The sequence below is a fragment of the Talaromyces stipitatus genome, genomic scaffold (genome assembly GCF_000003125.1).
Source record: "Talaromyces stipitatus ATCC 10500 scf_1105507295555 genomic scaffold, whole genome shotgun sequence".
NCBI lineage: Eukaryota > Fungi > Ascomycota > Eurotiomycetes > Eurotiales > Trichocomaceae > Talaromyces > Talaromyces stipitatus.
In genome coordinates this window covers 4,084,892-4,101,387 of record NW_002990116.1, presented here as the reverse complement: position 1 = coordinate 4,101,387, position 16,496 = coordinate 4,084,892, and the positions used below count along the sequence as shown (strand labels likewise).

At 45.4% G+C, this 16,496-nt stretch overlaps 6 protein-coding genes across 7 annotated transcripts, besides 1 other annotated feature; 5 read left to right on the top strand and 1 right to left on the bottom strand.

Annotated features, from left to right (window-relative positions):
• Positions 1-1,798: 1,798 nt before the first annotated feature.
• On the top strand, positions 1,799-3,235 carry TSTA_126110 (C6 transcription factor (AflR), putative; the record flags this gene model as incomplete). Its single annotated transcript, XM_002482848.1, has 2 exons — positions 1,799-2,524; positions 2,564-3,235. 2 exons carry the CDS (start codon positions 1,799-1,801, stop codon positions 3,233-3,235), a joined length of 1,398 nt encoding a protein of 465 aa, XP_002482893.1.
• A 552-nt stretch (positions 3,236-3,787) lies between these two features.
• TSTA_126100 (aldo/keto reductase, putative) lies at positions 3,788-5,251 on the bottom strand (the record flags this gene model as incomplete). The annotated part of the gene is made up of 5 exons (XM_002482847.1): positions 5,059-5,251; positions 4,920-5,006; positions 4,779-4,859; positions 4,135-4,702; positions 3,788-4,075 (listed from the first exon to the last, which is right to left on the bottom strand). The coding sequence occupies exons 1-5, from the start codon at positions 5,187-5,189 to the stop codon at positions 3,788-3,790; spliced, it is 1,155 nt and encodes a 384-aa protein (XP_002482892.1). The 5' UTR covers positions 5,190-5,251.
• A 607-nt stretch (positions 5,252-5,858) lies between these two features.
• On the top strand, positions 5,859-7,600 carry TSTA_126090 (branched-chain amino acid aminotransferase, putative). Of its 2 annotated transcripts, XM_002482845.1 has the most exons (4): positions 5,859-6,123; positions 6,215-6,512; positions 6,587-7,303; positions 7,361-7,600. In XM_002482845.1, exons 1-4 carry the CDS (start codon positions 6,009-6,011, stop codon positions 7,371-7,373), a joined length of 1,143 nt encoding a protein of 380 aa, XP_002482890.1. In that variant the 5' UTR covers positions 5,859-6,008; the 3' UTR covers positions 7,374-7,600. The 2 variants fall into 2 exon arrangements, with proteins under 2 accessions (XP_002482890.1, XP_002482891.1); XM_002482846.1 differs by having other exon boundaries at positions 6,587-7,600.
• Positions 7,601-7,754: 154 nt separating this feature from the next.
• On the top strand, positions 7,755-9,232 carry TSTA_126080 (FAD dependent sulfhydryl oxidase Erv2, putative). The gene is made up of 4 exons (XM_002482844.1): positions 7,755-8,075; positions 8,151-8,279; positions 8,336-8,617; positions 8,675-9,232. Exons 1-4 carry the CDS (start codon positions 7,852-7,854, stop codon positions 8,691-8,693), a joined length of 654 nt encoding a protein of 217 aa, XP_002482889.1. The 5' UTR covers positions 7,755-7,851; the 3' UTR covers positions 8,694-9,232.
• Positions 9,233-10,078: 846 nt separating this feature from the next.
• TSTA_126070 (uncharacterized protein) lies at positions 10,079-12,180 on the top strand (the record flags this gene model as incomplete). Its single annotated transcript, XM_002482843.1, has 4 exons — positions 10,079-10,099; positions 10,160-10,282; positions 10,510-11,712; positions 11,746-12,180. 4 exons carry the CDS (start codon positions 10,079-10,081, stop codon positions 12,178-12,180), a joined length of 1,782 nt encoding a protein of 593 aa, XP_002482888.1.
• Positions 12,181-13,834: 1,654 nt separating this feature from the next.
• Positions 13,835-14,942, top strand: TSTA_126060 (prenyltransferase, putative; the record flags this gene model as incomplete). Its single annotated transcript, XM_002482842.1, has 2 exons — positions 13,835-14,837; positions 14,893-14,942. 2 exons carry the CDS (start codon positions 13,835-13,837, stop codon positions 14,940-14,942), a joined length of 1,053 nt encoding a protein of 350 aa, XP_002482887.1.
• A 901-nt stretch (positions 14,943-15,843) lies between these two features.
• Positions 15,844-15,882: a microsatellite.
• Between the last annotated feature and the right edge of the window lie 614 nt (positions 15,883-16,496).

Sequence of the window (16,496 nt, the reverse complement as noted above, 5' to 3'; positions counted from 1 at the left end):
AAAGAACTGTATGTACTACTATGAACTCCGTCTGTGGAACCCGGTCTCGGCTCGGGTGATTACACTGAGGACACCCTATCAATGCCAAGTAAGACAGCCGCAGATAAGTACATGCATGTAAGGATATCGGGGCTGAGATCTCGTATTACTGCAATATGTTGGCCAGGTATTACCCTTCTAGTAAAGCCTCAACTCTGATACCTAGATACGATTAATAATTTGTGTCCAATCGGACACGCAGGAAAGGTATCCTGACAGGTGGAACATGAAATAGTACTTAGTATCCTCTGGAATCTGTAATTAGCTTATCTCCTAGTTCAATGAATTGTACATCCGTAGAATCTTAATTATAAGAGATTATCTGTGGCTAGTACGCTAACTCTATCGAATGAGAAGCTTACATATCTGGGCACTATCAAATAGTCTCTTGCCTGATGCACTGAACAAAGTGTTGCCTAAACTCGCTCATTGCTCGGGGTCAGAAGCCACTTGGACAGGAAGGGCCAGCAGAAAATACACATAATCTAGGGCAACAACGTACAATACGGGAATACATACATAGTACCCGAGGACGGACAACATTATCTAACTAGGATAAGTTGGACTGTCACGAGGAATTGACAATAGAGAAACAAATGTAATGAGTTTACTGTTACGTAAGGAGTAATTATGTGGTTACTCGGAATCTTCAAACGCCAATTGAGCCAGCGTCCGTACCAGGAAATAATCCAGCCGACAAGTCCACGAGCAAGTATATAAGGAAGCCAACATCACTAGTAGTCAATCACATGAATCTAGCCAATTTTAGTTAGATTATTTTTCTCGTTACATGAGGTGCACTCGCGCTGTTGGGTGTGTGAGTTCGTATCGTTTCTACAAATTTTGAGTGGGGCTCAGATTAAGTCTTCCCCGCTGCAATCGAGTGGATCGTTGGATCGCGCGGCCCCACGTGGCGTATGGGAGAGACCCGCTTGCCCAGGATCGGGGTCACCAAACACGATAACCTCCAGTCAGTGCGCCCCGAACCTTACTCGGCTGAACACTTGGACTGAGCACGGCCCTTGAGGCCTCAGGAAATGCTGACCAAACTTTACAATACATGGTTTGTGCGATTGCTGCATTTCGCTACTTTGGACTGCTCTGGCATGCCATCCCTGTATTGAGAAGCTGATGTTCAGTAGTCTGACATTATCCGAGAGAAATGTATGCCAGTAAACCTATCGCTTCCTTGAGACTGGGAATCATTTGTATATTATCTGATAACAAGACCGGGTATTTTTGCTAGTATTATTAGGCTTAAACACTATCCAAGCTTAGTTGCTTAAATATTAACTGACCCTTGTGCCTGCGTTCTTAGTCAAGGGAACCTGTGACGGTATGTCCAATCACTCAATTCGAATGTTGTACAACATCTGCCAGCAAAATTTACTACCTACTCGCCTATCAATGCCTGGATGATGGATACATCGATCCTGCAGTCGAGCTCTCCATATGGGTTATCTATCGTCTGGTTGCTAAATTTTATATCTTCCAAACTCTATTTTCTCTTTATAACTATCTTAGCTCATTATTACATGTTAACAAAAAACTCTCCTTGTTGTATGCCGCTTTTACTCGCTCTTTTAGGACGAACAATATGAACATCTGATTTACCGATTGCCAGAAAAGGAATTCCCGTGGTCTATAACGTCATACACTAAGGTTCAGCCTTAAATTAAAGTTCTGGGCTCCCAGGTATGATTAAGTAGTAGACCTGTGACTCTTACCATTAACATTTTCTGATAAAAATAGAGTCGTCATGCAGGAATCAACTTCAAGTAGCCAGATCCCACGTACCCCGTTATACACGAATGAACCAGTGCGACGGAAACCACGTTCCACGACGTCCAAAATCCGTGATAGTTGCCACTCCTGTGCTATATCCAAAGTTAGATGTCCAAAAGAGAAGCCAACCTGCGCACGATGCATGAAACGCGGAGTTGTCTGTGAATATTTTGTTACGAAACGCCCAGGTCGAAAGCGAGATAATCATGTTACCGAAGCTACTGAAACATGTCATCAGATCAGCCCGCCAAATTCATTACTTCAAGATGAATCGGGAACAGGATTATTCTCAAGCGAGCCTTCCTCCATGGCTATCCTAAATTCGAGCTCAACTGCGAGGGAATTAAGTAACGTATCCGGCACTGTCGAGTTCTCGTCTTATATCAATGTCCTAGCTGATTTTATGCCACCCATGGAACAATCATCTCCCCCTAGGATTCCCAGGGTGAGCAATAATTTTGATGGAAATCTTACACCGCCTATAGATTTTCTAAAGTTCGGATTACTGGACTCCAATATGACGAATTTTGCTCCAGAATCGTACGATATCGAAGGTCTTCTCACATCGTCCAATTTTGAAACTGGTCCATCTTTTGAAAACCCGCTCATTGGCTGTACGCTACCCTCTAAATCTTTCTTTGCACTTCCAGTTGATCAACAAGGATTACTCTCAAATCATGACGAAAATTCCAACACCGGGGTATCCGACACTGGATCGGCTTGTTGCTGTATGATACAGGTTTTGGACATCATGAGCAAATTGTTTATACCGGAGACCCCATCTTCAGCATCAATGTCGACCAGTCCAAGTGATGCTGCTACTATATCAAATAACACCACAAGCCACAGCGCTGTCCATTCCTCGGCTCAGGCCATTGTCACTCAAAATAAGTATTTCATTGAATCTGTTGATGGAATTCTACAGTGTTCGCTGTGTGCGAAGACTGGTTATCTTATGGCTATATTATCCACGATTATATCCAAGATCTTGGAGCGCTACACTATAGCAGCACGACAGGACACGAGGCACTCGATCTCTGAGGAGTACGGAAGCTCCGAACGTAACGGCAGAAAAAATACTACAACCAAAGAGTACGCGGAACATTTCGGTGCTTATCCAGGCATGCACTACAATGATGCCAGGCGATCAAGGGCCCAGTTGGTTCTTAGCGAACTACACCGCGTGCAAGGTCTGATGAACAGACTTTGCAAGAATGCTCTTAAGGAGGAAGCTGCACAGAACAACACCGATTTCGAGAGAAATTCTCCGCGGCTTTCATTTTCTGATGGTCAGAGAAATGGCTCGGAAATTACATTTTCAGCTGCAACGTTACGTGAAATGAAGTCGGATCTGCGTAAAAACCTCAGTTCACTTTCCTTTGGGATTATTAAAATGTTACGAGAGAGTTGAATGACAAATCAGCAGCCTCGGAAGCTACGAAGTATACATACATATGTAGTGGTCTTACGTGTACGTTGGAATATAAACAACTGTTGTGAACAACCCTGGAGCCTTGGAAGAACCAGGCCAGGTTCTAAACTGACTTCTCGTGAAACTCAACTGGCCATATAATCATGACTTTTCTTAGTATTCCCCAGGTCGTGAACAATATTCAGCGAGTGATTGTTTGAAATGACAGTTGGTATAATTGCATGGACGACAAGCTAGAAAGAGATAGCGGAAAAGAATTCTCATTACCTATTAGGTAGCAAATTCGGGAATCCATTGCATCTAGACAGATGGGAATTAAGACCGGCGCTCTCGCTGGTTTCGACATCGGATGTCTACCGCAATCTACACGTATGCCGTTTCATCCGTGCCATCTCTGATAACACGTAGCAATCATTCCATTGCTCGGATATATCTCTTCGCCTATCTGGTCTGAATAGTCTTCCTTTGAAACCATATTCCCCTTGCAAGATATGCTCTGTTTAGATGTTTGTATCAAATCGCCAAAGTCAATTATTCCTTATGGGGTCTGATAGCTCGTTGGTGCTCCACACTGTCAAGACGACCTGCCAACTTGGTTGCCCACAGGTTTGAGCTGGTCACATTCAAGTCATATTTTCCGTCAACGAGGAAGTTGTATGGGAAGCCTGGGTCAAATGGGATGGCGGAGTCGATATGTTCGATGTCCTCAAATGTCATCTCGATACTGAGAGCTTCAATATTGGCAAGAAGATGGTCAACTTTTCGCTGTCCAATAATTGGAAATACATATGGTGTCTTCTGTAGAATGTATGCTAAGGCCTGATTGATGTCAGTCATCGTCCTTGTTTGTACCTTCAAATGTGGGCCAATCGACTTACCACGGCGTGCAGACTAGTATTTTTACGATTTGCAACGGATTCCAAGGCGTCGGACACACGAATCTCGTTTTCAGAGAGCTGCGCAGCTCTTCCAGCTCCTGTATGAGCAGTCTGTCGTGCAGCGGCGCTCTTAAATCTCCCTTGGCCGAGAGCAGCCCAGGGAGCAATCCCCATTCCCTGATCGCGACACATGGGAATGAGTTCTCTCTCCATGTCTCGGAAGGATGCATTCCATTTACCCTGGTATACGGAGAATTGCCGAAGTCCGTTGGTACGAGCATAGTCATTGGCTTTGACAACCACCCAAGCAGGAGTGTCGGAAATACCGAGGTAAAGTACTTTACCGGCTGTGATCAACGAGTTCAAGCCATGCATTACTTCTTCAACTCCCGTAGTGAGATCCCACCAGTGCACATAGAATAGGTCTATGTAGTCTGTTTGGAGCTTCTCAAGGCTCTTCTTGAGGGAAATATGCATCGATTTCATGGAATTACCAGAAAAGTTTGACTGGATGGGCTCTTTGTCAAAGTGTGCAGCCCGGAAATTTGCGGTGAACTTAGTAGCGAGACTATTGAATTACCGAGATTTGTATCAGTCAATGTCCGCTGATTTCCACGGTTATAGATGGACTGTTGATGGCTTACACAATCTGATCACGGTTTCCCCGAGCCTTCATCCATTCTCCGATCCATTGTTCGGCTTGCTCGAATTGATAATTGTTCGAACTACAAATTGAAAGATTAGTCAACATTACTCTTGATACTCGATTATTTTCCGAGACATACGTATCAATGAAATTGCCTCCGTTTTCATAGAAAGCGTCGAGAATGGCAAATGCGCTTTCTTTCGAACACTCACCCATGAAGGCTTCCCTGCGATTGGATTAGTTCAAGTACGCACCTCTTAATAGAGTGTGATTCTCACCATTCTGTTCCGAAATTCATAGTACCGAGACATAATGGCGACACCCGCACGCCAGCAGTGGGAGCAAGCACTCGATGATAGCCGAGAGCGCTCTTTGGTGCGGGCGCTGCCTTTCGGAAAGGGTTTGACATGATGACTAGAGTTTGAATTCGATTTCTGTTCTGTCTGACTTTTATCGGAATTTTTATCAACTGATTTCTGGTCTGCCTGGGCGGAAGATGGATTATATATAGCTTTTTCAGGATATCTATACCTCGGAATAGAAAGCGTTCCCGGCAGTTCTAACTCCGGTGTCTCCAGAGCTTGTCTATTTTCTACCAATCGGCATATCCTTGAGTATCAAACCCCGTAGTTAGAAGACGAGGTGAAAAGAAGAATGGAAAATGGATCGTCCACCACAGTTTCTGTAATTCAAATGAGGAAGTGTGGTCTAAATCGGAGATAGACTCTTAAACCCTAAGTCCTAACGATTTCACCTCCACGATGAATAAGCATCAATTGCCTCATAGAATAGACACGGAATATGTGTGGATCTCTATTAATAATATGGTGAACAGGAAAAGAATTTAGAGCCAACTAAACAACTTCAATTACGTAGTTTTAGTCGCATTAAACTCGTTTTTAGCCCACAATGTTTCCGAATTCTTCTGTGTCCGATTGTTATTAGGCAGGTAGTAAATACATTCTTCTTGAACTTGGACTAGAGGGAGGTTACAATTTCTACAATAACATGGGTATTGTTTTATTTCTTAGTGTGTACTCCGTACGACAGGGATATTCTGTCCCTGGGCGTAACCAACTGTTTTGTACTAGAATAGGTAGCCCCCGCGTTCTCTTATCTCTCCCTTGAACTTCCAAACTCGACTTTATCAATCAACATTAACCATCAAGTTTTCATCAATCTTCAATCGCACAAACATCATATATTTTGCACTGCGCAATTGGTCACCATGAGCGATCCCCTCTACTCCGGCCCTGAGCCAACCAAACTCACCATCCACCAGACTGACTCCCCCAAGGATTTGTTGCCGCCCGATCAGCTGAAATTCGGGCGGTCATTCACTGGTCAGTAGTGACAATCAAAATATGTGGCATGCGATGATACTTGATATCATTCTTAGAGCAAACAGTCATCTGGAGACTTACAATTATATAGATCACATACTTTGTGCTACATGGGATGCAAATAAAGGTTGGAGCGCTCCAAGTATAGAGCCCTACAAGGCGCTATCTCTCGACCCAGCCGCAGCTGTATTCCACTATGCGTTCTGTTGCTTCGAAGGAATGAAGGCATACAAAGACTCCAAGGGCAATATGCGCTTGTTCCGGCCTGAAAAGAATATCCGCCGACTCAATACGTCAGCAGTTCGTATTGCTCTGCCTGCTTTTGATGAGGACAAAGTGTTGAAATTGCTAGCTGAATTTACAAAAACCGAGAGTCGCTGGATTCCAGAGTATGCTTACTTCTTCATGCTTAGCTACTTACCAGATACGTCAGGAATTATGACTAAGTTCAGAACGTCTTTAGAGGCCGAGGTTTCGCATTATATCTACGCCCAACAATGATTGGTACAGAGCCGGATTTGAGTGTGTCGCGTCCACAATCGGCTCTGCTCTATATTATTGGCAGTCCAGTGGGAAACTATTTTGGGAGCAGCGGCATGAAGGCCATCTCCCTAGAGGCATGCTCTTCTCCGGTTCGTGCTTGGCCTGGCGGAGTGGGTGATAAGAAAGTCGGTGGCAACTATGCACCGACAATCGTCGCTCAAGAATCAGCCGGAACACGTGGATTTCAGCAGGTCCTGTGGCTCCTTGGAGACCCCCAAGTGCCTGAACAGCAGTACATGACTGAAGTGGGCACGATGAATCTGTTTGTCGCGTGGATCAACCCCGAAACACAAACGAAGGAATTGGTCACTGCTCCATTGGACGGTACAATTTTGCCTGGGATTACGCGTGATTCGATTCTTGATCTCGCCCAAGAGCGGCTGGTACCTCAAGGTTGGCACGTGGCCGAAAGACGCGTGTATATGACCGAGCTCAAGAAGGCTTCCCAGGAAGGTCGATTGCTTGAGGTGTTCGGAGCAGGCACTGCGCTCATCGTCAATCCCATACGGTCTATTTCGTGGAATGGAGAAGTAATTGACTGTGGACTGAAAGAGGGACAGGAAGTTGGAGAGATCACTATCACAATGAAAACCTGGATCGAGGATATTCAATACGGAGAAGTTGAGCACTCATGGAGGTAAGTATCCGTGATCTTCTAATACCGGATGACTCGGAATAGAGGCTAATGAGACAGTGTTGTGATTTGAGTTTTCAACCAATTGCAATGCGTAATCCGATGTATTGACTCGGGATGGGAGAGGAGATAAGCGTAAATCACAACGACGATGATGGATAGGACATCAGAGTTGAATGAAGCAATCGCGCGGTAGGCTCAAAATGACCTGAAATCAATGAGGTAGATCAGTAGATCAATTTGCGTTCATTCGTAGACTGCTTTGAGAAGTAGCAATTCTTCCTCAAAGCCCCTGTGCGATAGAGAAGAGGATTATTCAAGAAAGAACCAAAGAGAGATCAGCATCGGATGAGTGTCATGTGACGTCATGTGACACTGTTCTGGCAAAAGATTCCGATTGGCTGAAATCCAATCAATGTGAAGCAAGCAACGTAGCCATTTCAAATCTCACTCTACGGAGTACACAGTACGAATCAACACGCACTTGCCATGACTCCTTGATCGGGTTTGCGTCTTTACAATTCCCCTTGCCTCTTCTATCAAAGCCAACAATGGCGGCTCGGCCCACGACTCGCCTTGTGCTCCTCAGCGCACTTGCGCTTATATTCGTCACATACTTTATCTTCCTCCAACCTCGAGGTCCCGAAAGCCCCGCGACACGAGCACCGGGTCACTTAACGGATACAAAGAATACAATACCGTCGGAATTAGCTTTGGACGAGGATGTGCTTAAAGGAGGTGTGGTCATGCCAAAGTTGGCCAATGAGACTGCAAAGTACGAAACCTACCAGTCCTCATCCAAAAATCATTTGTCCAGATATTGAGCTAACCGTTCTTTCGAAATGTATAGGGCGGAATTGGGCCGGGCTACTTGGAAGTTCTTCCATACGATGATGGCGAGATATCCGAAAGAACCTACTATGGAGGAGCAGGAAGCATTGCGGTCTTTTGTCTTTTTATTCTCGCGACTTTACCCATGGTGAGATTCCTCTGGAGTGTGGCACTTTGTGGATGGACGCTAATACTACTGTGCAGCGGTGAATGTGCATCGCATTTCCAGGGCCATCTGAAAAAATACCCGCCACAGGTTTCGTCGCGCGATGCGGCGGCGGGATGGGCCTGCTTTATCCACAACGAAGTGAATCGCATGCTGAAAAAGCCCCAGTACGACTGCAACAAACTGGATGAATATGATTGTGGGTGCGGGGAAGCGGATGATAACGGAGAGAAGGACCTGGCGAGGACTGTCAAAAACGATGCGAAAGAATCGGATCAGGATCATGCCGTCAGTCCTGCTGTTGAGATCACCAAGGAACCGTGAGTGGCCAGTGCCCTTTTATTGGTTCGCATTATCTACTAACCAGCACTTTTCAGACTCACTCGAGGGGGTTAGCTAGGATGAAGCTACGGCCAGCCACACCCTCAAGACGATCCAGACCATCCCGCCATGTCTCGTGATACCCCCTGTGCCATTTCAGCGATACCCCTCCAGTTGTCCGTTTCTCCAATGTCGTCACTTGAAATATTCGGCATTCACTGTCTACGACCTGCAAATCTTTCACCTTTCATTGTTCATTCATACGTCTCCTTGGATCGCAGGTATACTCACTCATATTCATTTTGGTGTGTTGCGCCATAGGCACAACTTCGCCACAGAAAATAATGCAACCTGCCGATAAGCACGGAGGCAGTCTACCATGGCGCATGACCTCTAGAACTGCCGTCGATGCCAGCGCTTGACTATCTGGGAACTAGCTGATACTAACATAAATCATGCAAAGTATGTGTGTGGTCGATCTATACATAGTAGATCTTGTGTGCCCGGTGTACGGAGTAATTGTATATAGAATAAATACTGGTACTATATCAAATTGACTACACCATCTCCTAGCATCATCGATAGCGGAAAATGAAGTCCTACGATTGGATGGCTGTACACTTCCCTGGCTGGAGATTTCTGTCTGCTGACTCGCTCACCTGTCCGTTATGCGACCATTGGTTCCAGCGTGGATGATCTGAATATAGGTCACTGTAGCGCTAAAGAACCCGTCTCATGTTTAAAACAGGCGACGGAGTTTGAAGAGTGTCTCAGGAATGCATTATGCTGTGAGACATGACTTTTGATACTGAAGCACGGATCTCTTCGCACCAAATATATTTCTCCGATTCGAGTTCTCATGTTATTAGTATCATCTTCTCAACAGATGATATCTCATAGTTAGGTCGATGTTGAAACTGGACTAGCAACTTTACTGTGTTGATGATCTCCTAGGAGGAGGCTGAACGCTGACATGGCCTGCCTGACTCCTGAGCAGCGAGCTAATGCGGGCAGTAAAGATAAACAACAACAAAATTCGCGTCTCCCCTTTTCGTTGTTGTTGTCACTTGTTGGATGTGCTCTCTTGCAGTCGTACAATCAAGAGGTCAAAATATTCTTGCTGTTTTTCATAATATCTGTTAAGCTAAGAAGTTGCTTAATGTTTACAGTCCCACCCGTTTGACTGCCTCAGGCCTTTGCATCTCCACTTTGCTCCTTCCGGAAAAGCTACAATATTTTCGTCCATTTTAATTTTTTCCCTCTCGACACCCAACTCGCGCCTCACTTTTTGCTCCCGTTCCTTTTGATTGGGCTCTTTCCTATAGCCTTGTAAGGCTCCAGCCCTTTCACCGACATATCCACTTCAGAGTCCAGACAGCTGTATAGCGGTGTACCCAGCCAGTCCACTTCGCGTTCTCCATCTGACGATCGACGCAGGAACAGACTGTCTGGGCTCAATCATGGTTTCTTTTCAATGCGAGGTGAGTGCTCATACAGAAGAGTTAGAATATAGTCATACTGATTTGCCTCATCGCGTATAGGCTTGCGGCGATGTGCTCACCAAGAAAAAACTCGATCCTCATCGTGGTCGATGTCACGGCGCCTCCTTCACTTGCATAGATTGTATGGTCCACTTTCAGGGCAATGAGTACAGATCTCACACGGTATGCGATATTGCTATGCTTATTTGATCTTTATTGCAGCGACAACGCATCCTATCGCACTGCGCTATGCTCTAGGTTACAGATTGGGCTGCTTGAGTCGTCAGTGCAAGACTTGGTTTCTGCCCAGCATCAGTTGTCGCCCGATTGGATGATTTTTGAAGTTCATTGTTGTTTTCTTGTCTTTGATAGGACCAGGCTAACGAGCTGTTCCCCTCTTGATCCCACAGTCATGCATGACCGAAGCGCAAAAATACCAAGGCGCCCTATATAAAGAGAAGCCGCAAAAAGGGAACAACACGAACAAGCAGAACAAGAAACAAACGGACAACTCCAAGACGCCCAGTGACACTAACGCCAATTTTGCCAACACCAAGAAACCTCGCCATCCTTACGTCGAAGACGTGACAGATGCAGATGATCTTCCAGCCGAAAAAGTCCCTCCTCCCGCCCCCAGTCCTCCGAGCACATCAAAGGCCACCGCTGCGGCCTCAAAAGCAAAAGTGGCTGCTCCTGCCGAAGAAGACATCAACGTCTTTGACTTTCTCGTCACTGATCAGACGCCCTCTGCCTCAAAACTCTCACTGGCCGGTGGTAAAGGGCCGATGACCATGGTAGCCAATGCGCGCTCGGTGTTCGAACCGAGCAAGGCGCTGGCTCGATACGATACCGATGTCGATGATGACGATCGTGAATATGACATCGCATATGAAGAAAACGGGTTCTCGTACGGAGCCGATCCGATCAAGCCATCGTTGTACGAAAATCAAGTGTCCAATGTTTCGATGGACTTCATGACTCCGGCTCCGAAGAAGAAAGAGAAGAAACACAAAAAGAAGGATATCGAACGCAGCTCTCCCGACCTAGAGCCAAGGAAAACCAGCGACAAGAAGAGAAAGCGCGGACACGTCGAGGAACTGGATGTTGAGGCAGCCAATTCGCGGTATGAAGAGGATACTCCGATGACGGATGCGCCGTCCAGTATCGCCAACAATGTCGGGACTCCATACCTTCAACATTCCGGATTGACAGGGGGCTTAGATCGTATGCTGCGTGATGAAAGGTCACTTTCTCCAGATTATGAAGATTATACAAGTGATGAGCACGACCTTCGCCGGTATCAGGATCCGCAATCTCCTCTCAAGCGCACTCGCCCGAATGAAAAATTCGCAGGTAATAACCATAGCAATGGGAGCACAGATGGTGGTCTGGGAATCTCTTTCAAGGGTCGTGCTGGTCGCATTATATCTATGTTCGGCGGATCCCAGGTTTCCACCAGCAGCCGGGGAAGCGCTGAGCCTCCATCCAAAGCCTTGGTTCGCACGAGGAGTAGTCCTCCTAACGGCGACCACTCAGGTGCATTAGTTCAAGTGCGCCGCTCCAAGAAAACTCCTAATGTACGACACGTACGCACTACCGAGGCAACCGGGGAGGTGCGGAAGACAAAACGTAAAATCAGTTCCCAGAGCAACGGTAACGATTATCACGATTCGGCGCGACCATCTCGTCGACTAAAAGCAATTGAGCAGCGTGGGGGATCTGACAGTGGCGGCGACGATAATCGTAAAATCGTTCTTTACCAGCACCAGGACGATGAAGCGCTAACCGAGGAGGAGCGGGAACGCGACAAGGCTCTGTACTTTTTATCACTGGTCACAAAGGGCCCTGAAAGTGGACGCGGATGCTCGATTAACAAAGCTCTCAAGAGGTTTCATCGTGATTATCCGGCGCGCCTGGAATCATCGGAAGACCACCATGATGATAAACATAGCACCGAGCGTCGCGGTCGGGGACGGAGCAGTCGAGAAGATCGGGATCGTCGCCTGGAAGAAGAGAAGGACTTGTGGCGCACATTGCGGTTGAAGAGGAATGATCGGGGTGAAATCGTCGTTTTTATTTAATGCGTACTGGTGGAACTTTGTCTTGTTCGATTCTGGTGCACAGTACATACTTAGGGTCGTTTTTCTTTCTTTTCATTCATCGCTTTTGAGTTTTATGGATAATGATGTCGAGGAGGCGAGACGATTTTTGCAACGGATTTCGATATTTTTGTATCTTATTGCATGGTTTGTGAGAGTGTGTTTGGCGTCAGTTTTATGTTGCTACTCTTGTTTGCTGGTTTTTGCATTCTATCTAGTTCGGATTCAGTAAATGTTCTTTAAATATCAAAAATGGCTATAATTAAGCGGTATATGATTAGTCGATATGTCAACATATATGCAAAAACTTTCAGCCGGCACCTCTTTATGAGTTGCTTAGAAGCCCTAACTTCAAGCGTCTGGATGCGATTATTTCCTAATTAGGCCACCGAAGCTGGAGACCGAAGACATACCCATGGATGGCAATGTCCGCTACCAGTGATCCTCGGGATGTCCATATGTACGTTAGTCATTTGCTATTTCTATTTCTGTCCTCACATGTGTACCTAAAGTAGTCATTCTGTACTTTGAGGCATACCAATAATTAGGCTAAAAGGCCACCACACCTTCAGGAATAAGTCCTCCACTCATCTCACAGAGTGGAAGCGTAAAATAGACACTGACCCCATCGCCTACCTGTCATACTATTTATAATTGTACTGGGACTGGGAGTGGTATAGACCCATTTTGAAGATCAATTAATGTCCCTATACCATTCAGTGTCGAGTGAGCCTCCTCTGCTGCGGACGACGAATTGGCTCGGAATGAATTGACCGAATTGATGGCAGGTTGGTACTTCTTGTCAGAGCTTGGCGCATGTCAGTTTCTCCCTAAGTACTATCAACTTCAGGCTAATCATTTGTCGATATGTCTACGGCCCTTTAGGGTCTTGTTTCAAGGGCAACCCTGGCTTCATACCTGGGTGAGAAGTCAGCTGTATAACGCCCGTTTTCTAAGACTATAAATTCCGATTGTGACTGTTCGGACTGCTTAGGAATTTGTTTTGGATCCCACTGACTGGGAGAGAGAAGGAACTTATTATCAAAATTTAATCATGTTCTGGGATGCATTGGCTGCCGTGGCTCCCCGGTCACCGATGGAAAGAGGTAGGTGATATAGTAGGGTTGAAAATTTAATTATCGATGATTGTGTCTTGTCTTAGGAGAGAAAAAAGAGCGGACGGACAGGGAGGCAAGGTAGAGAGATAAGGATGAGCGAGGAGGGCTGAGTGTTATCGGATATTATCATGATACTGCATCGTTACCGACGCATATCTACTTATAGTAAGACAACCTAAGAGTCGTTGGAGCGACAGTACGCAGCAAATAGTGTGCTACGCCGGCGATGACAAGAGTCAGGACTACTTGATACTTCGACCCTGGCTTTGACCAGCTTGGCTTTGGTTACTTAAAGACCATGGAATTTCATGCATCTCTTGCTTGCTCTTAAGTAGATGCCAGAAGTGAAGTAGGTTTTATTTCGTTTTTACTTTGTTAATTGAGAGGACTCATCCATTTTCTTAACCAACTTGGAAAGATAAAGAAATCTGACTGAGTCTTCTAAAACGACGACAACCGCGTATAATTGTATCTCGTCCTCGACTGACACGACCAAAATCCTATCCCAAATTCCTGCCATGACTGTTGTGAGCACCTCTGACAAATCTGGAGGAGATCAGTACGGAGGCAACTACAAGCCACGGGCATTGTCCAGTCTGCCAGACGCATGGGTCCCTTATATCCAGCTTGCCCGTCTTTTTCCTCCAGCTGGTCTGTTTCTGATATACTTTCCTCATATATTTGGTGTACTACATGCTGCTATCCGAACCGAAGCACCGTATACCGCAGTCCTCTACGCCAGTACGATAATGTTCGCCGGCAGCTTTTTCTTCTCCAATGCAATCCACATTTGGAATGACCTGCTCGATGCTGACCTAGATGCAAAGGTTGAGCGAACATCCAAGCGGCCAATACCTCGCGGTTCTATCTCACCCCTCGCGGCGTTTGTTTTCACGCTCACCCAGGGTCTGGCAACAGCCTGGTTCCTGCTCTATATACCAGGGGGTCTCAAAAACGGATTCCTCTACGCATTGCCCAGCATCCTTGCAAATTTATACTATCCTTTGGCTAAGCGACATACCTATTTCCCTCAGGTAATCTTGGGGTTTTGTCTGGCTTGGGGTACTATTATGGGGGAGTTGATGCTGGGTGTGCGTGCAATCACTATATCCATTCCAGACACATTCAAATCACTGGCCTGGGCCAATGAAGACGTAAACTCGTCTAGTTTCTGTATTAGCTTAGACTTAAGTGTGTTAACGCTTGTTCTCGCTGGAGTGATATGGGTGGTTATTTATGATACGATCTATGCCCACCAGGACCTGCAGTCGGATCTCCGGGTAGGGATTAAGAGCCTAGCAGTTCTTTTACGGGACAGGACTAAATTTGTGCTGTGGCCGCTTTTGGGGATCATAACCAGCTTACTTGTGGATTGTGGTCGTCGAAGTCATCTCGGGGAAATTTATTATGTCGTTGGAGTGGGTGGCACTTTTGGAACACTGGGGTCAATGATCAGTCTGGTCGACCTCCGGAATAGCCAGAGTTGCTGGTGGTGGTTCAGCAAAGGATTTTGGTTAGTGGGTGGCTCAATCTTTGTTGGGTTATTGGGGGAGTATGTCTTGATGTAAGAAAAAAGATCTTCTCTATGATCCGATCTGGATACGAGCAGGCGTCTTACTCAAATAAACAGGATTTCTTTTACATGTAAATTGAACATCCCTCTCTTGACGCCTTAAGCTGGAGTTTGCATCATGCATGAGAGAGGCGGAATTCATATGTGAAGTTTCATTATTGGTATAAAGGCGAAATTCCGCTTTTCATGCCTTTCCTGTGTCTATTCAGCCGAATTCATCAATGTGCATATTCCATGCACAAGGTGTTGCATTTGAATGCCCCTTTTTTTGCTTCATTATCATATCAGGGATCCATTTGACCTTATCAGCTTAATATTAGGTGATATATCATATAAAAATTGACGATAATTTATAATCTTTATACAATGTAAGACCCCTGGAGAAATGACCGACTGTCTAGCCGATATCACGCAGTATGTAACATAGTGCGGCACCACGGCCTCTTTTGGACTGAAACAATGCCATTGTCTTCCAGTATTGGAACAGTCTGGCATTTCTGGGTATATCTTTTGCCTGGGAGCGAATATACATATCTCGGTACTACTGTTCGTGCTTACTGAATTGATCAAACCGCTAGTGAGTCCAATAAATAGGTAAGGAATTCCATCCGAGCTGACTGTGACGGCAACATTGAATGCAGCATGGTGATCCTCGCCCTACTTAAGGCTCAGACAGTACTGAATCAGCAAGGGATGTCAACTGACCCAATCTTGCAACTAGAATAGGCATATTATATTATGCTCTCAGGCTAGCCTCTTGATATATGCTAAAAAAAAAGCTGACACGAAATGCCCAGTGGTAGTCACCGCTGTAGCAGAATACCGTAATAGATTATCCCAATATTAGACTCAACTGGCGAGGGTTGCAATACACGAATGCAGTAGAGGCTATATTCGAGTCATCATAAAATAATTGGAAGTACAAATAATGCCAGTGGTCTTGATAACTATCAATTTTTTTTTTTTTTTTTTTTTTTTTTTTTTTTTTTTTTTGGATTTCGATCCTTTTGTTGAGTAGTCACTGAGGTGTAGGGATTCGGTTGGATAGAGTTATACGATCAGTATTAAAGTGATGCAGAATCGAATAAGAGTGATAAGCAGAGCTACAGCCACATAGGAGTCAAGGCAATAGCGGCTAAGACCATTTTAGGCATCATCATAATAACTCCAAATTTTGTCGTTACTACAAATGGAATGGGATCCTTGTTCATGACATATCTCATCAACTATTGATGAATCCGAATTACACATTGCTACGCAGTATTCAGCCATACACCTTGTGACGGGTCTGACTCACCTTCAGAACGAACTTTACTTTTCTATAGGTAGGGCTTTATTCGAGATCCTCCCCTCACCATGTACTCCGCCACGGTCTCAGAACCTTTCAACATATCAGTGTCTGAATGAATTGAACCTTTTCAGTATATACTACTGCAATTCAGGAGTGGGCAAATATACGGTAGGTAAGCAAGAATCGAAGGAAACAACAATTGACAAATTGGCTATCTGAGTTGAATATTCCCAAGGTCTCCATCATCCTTGGAGGTCATCGAGGTGACTAATCACGTTTATAAACAGACTTTCTGTGGCAAAATTGATTCTCAACC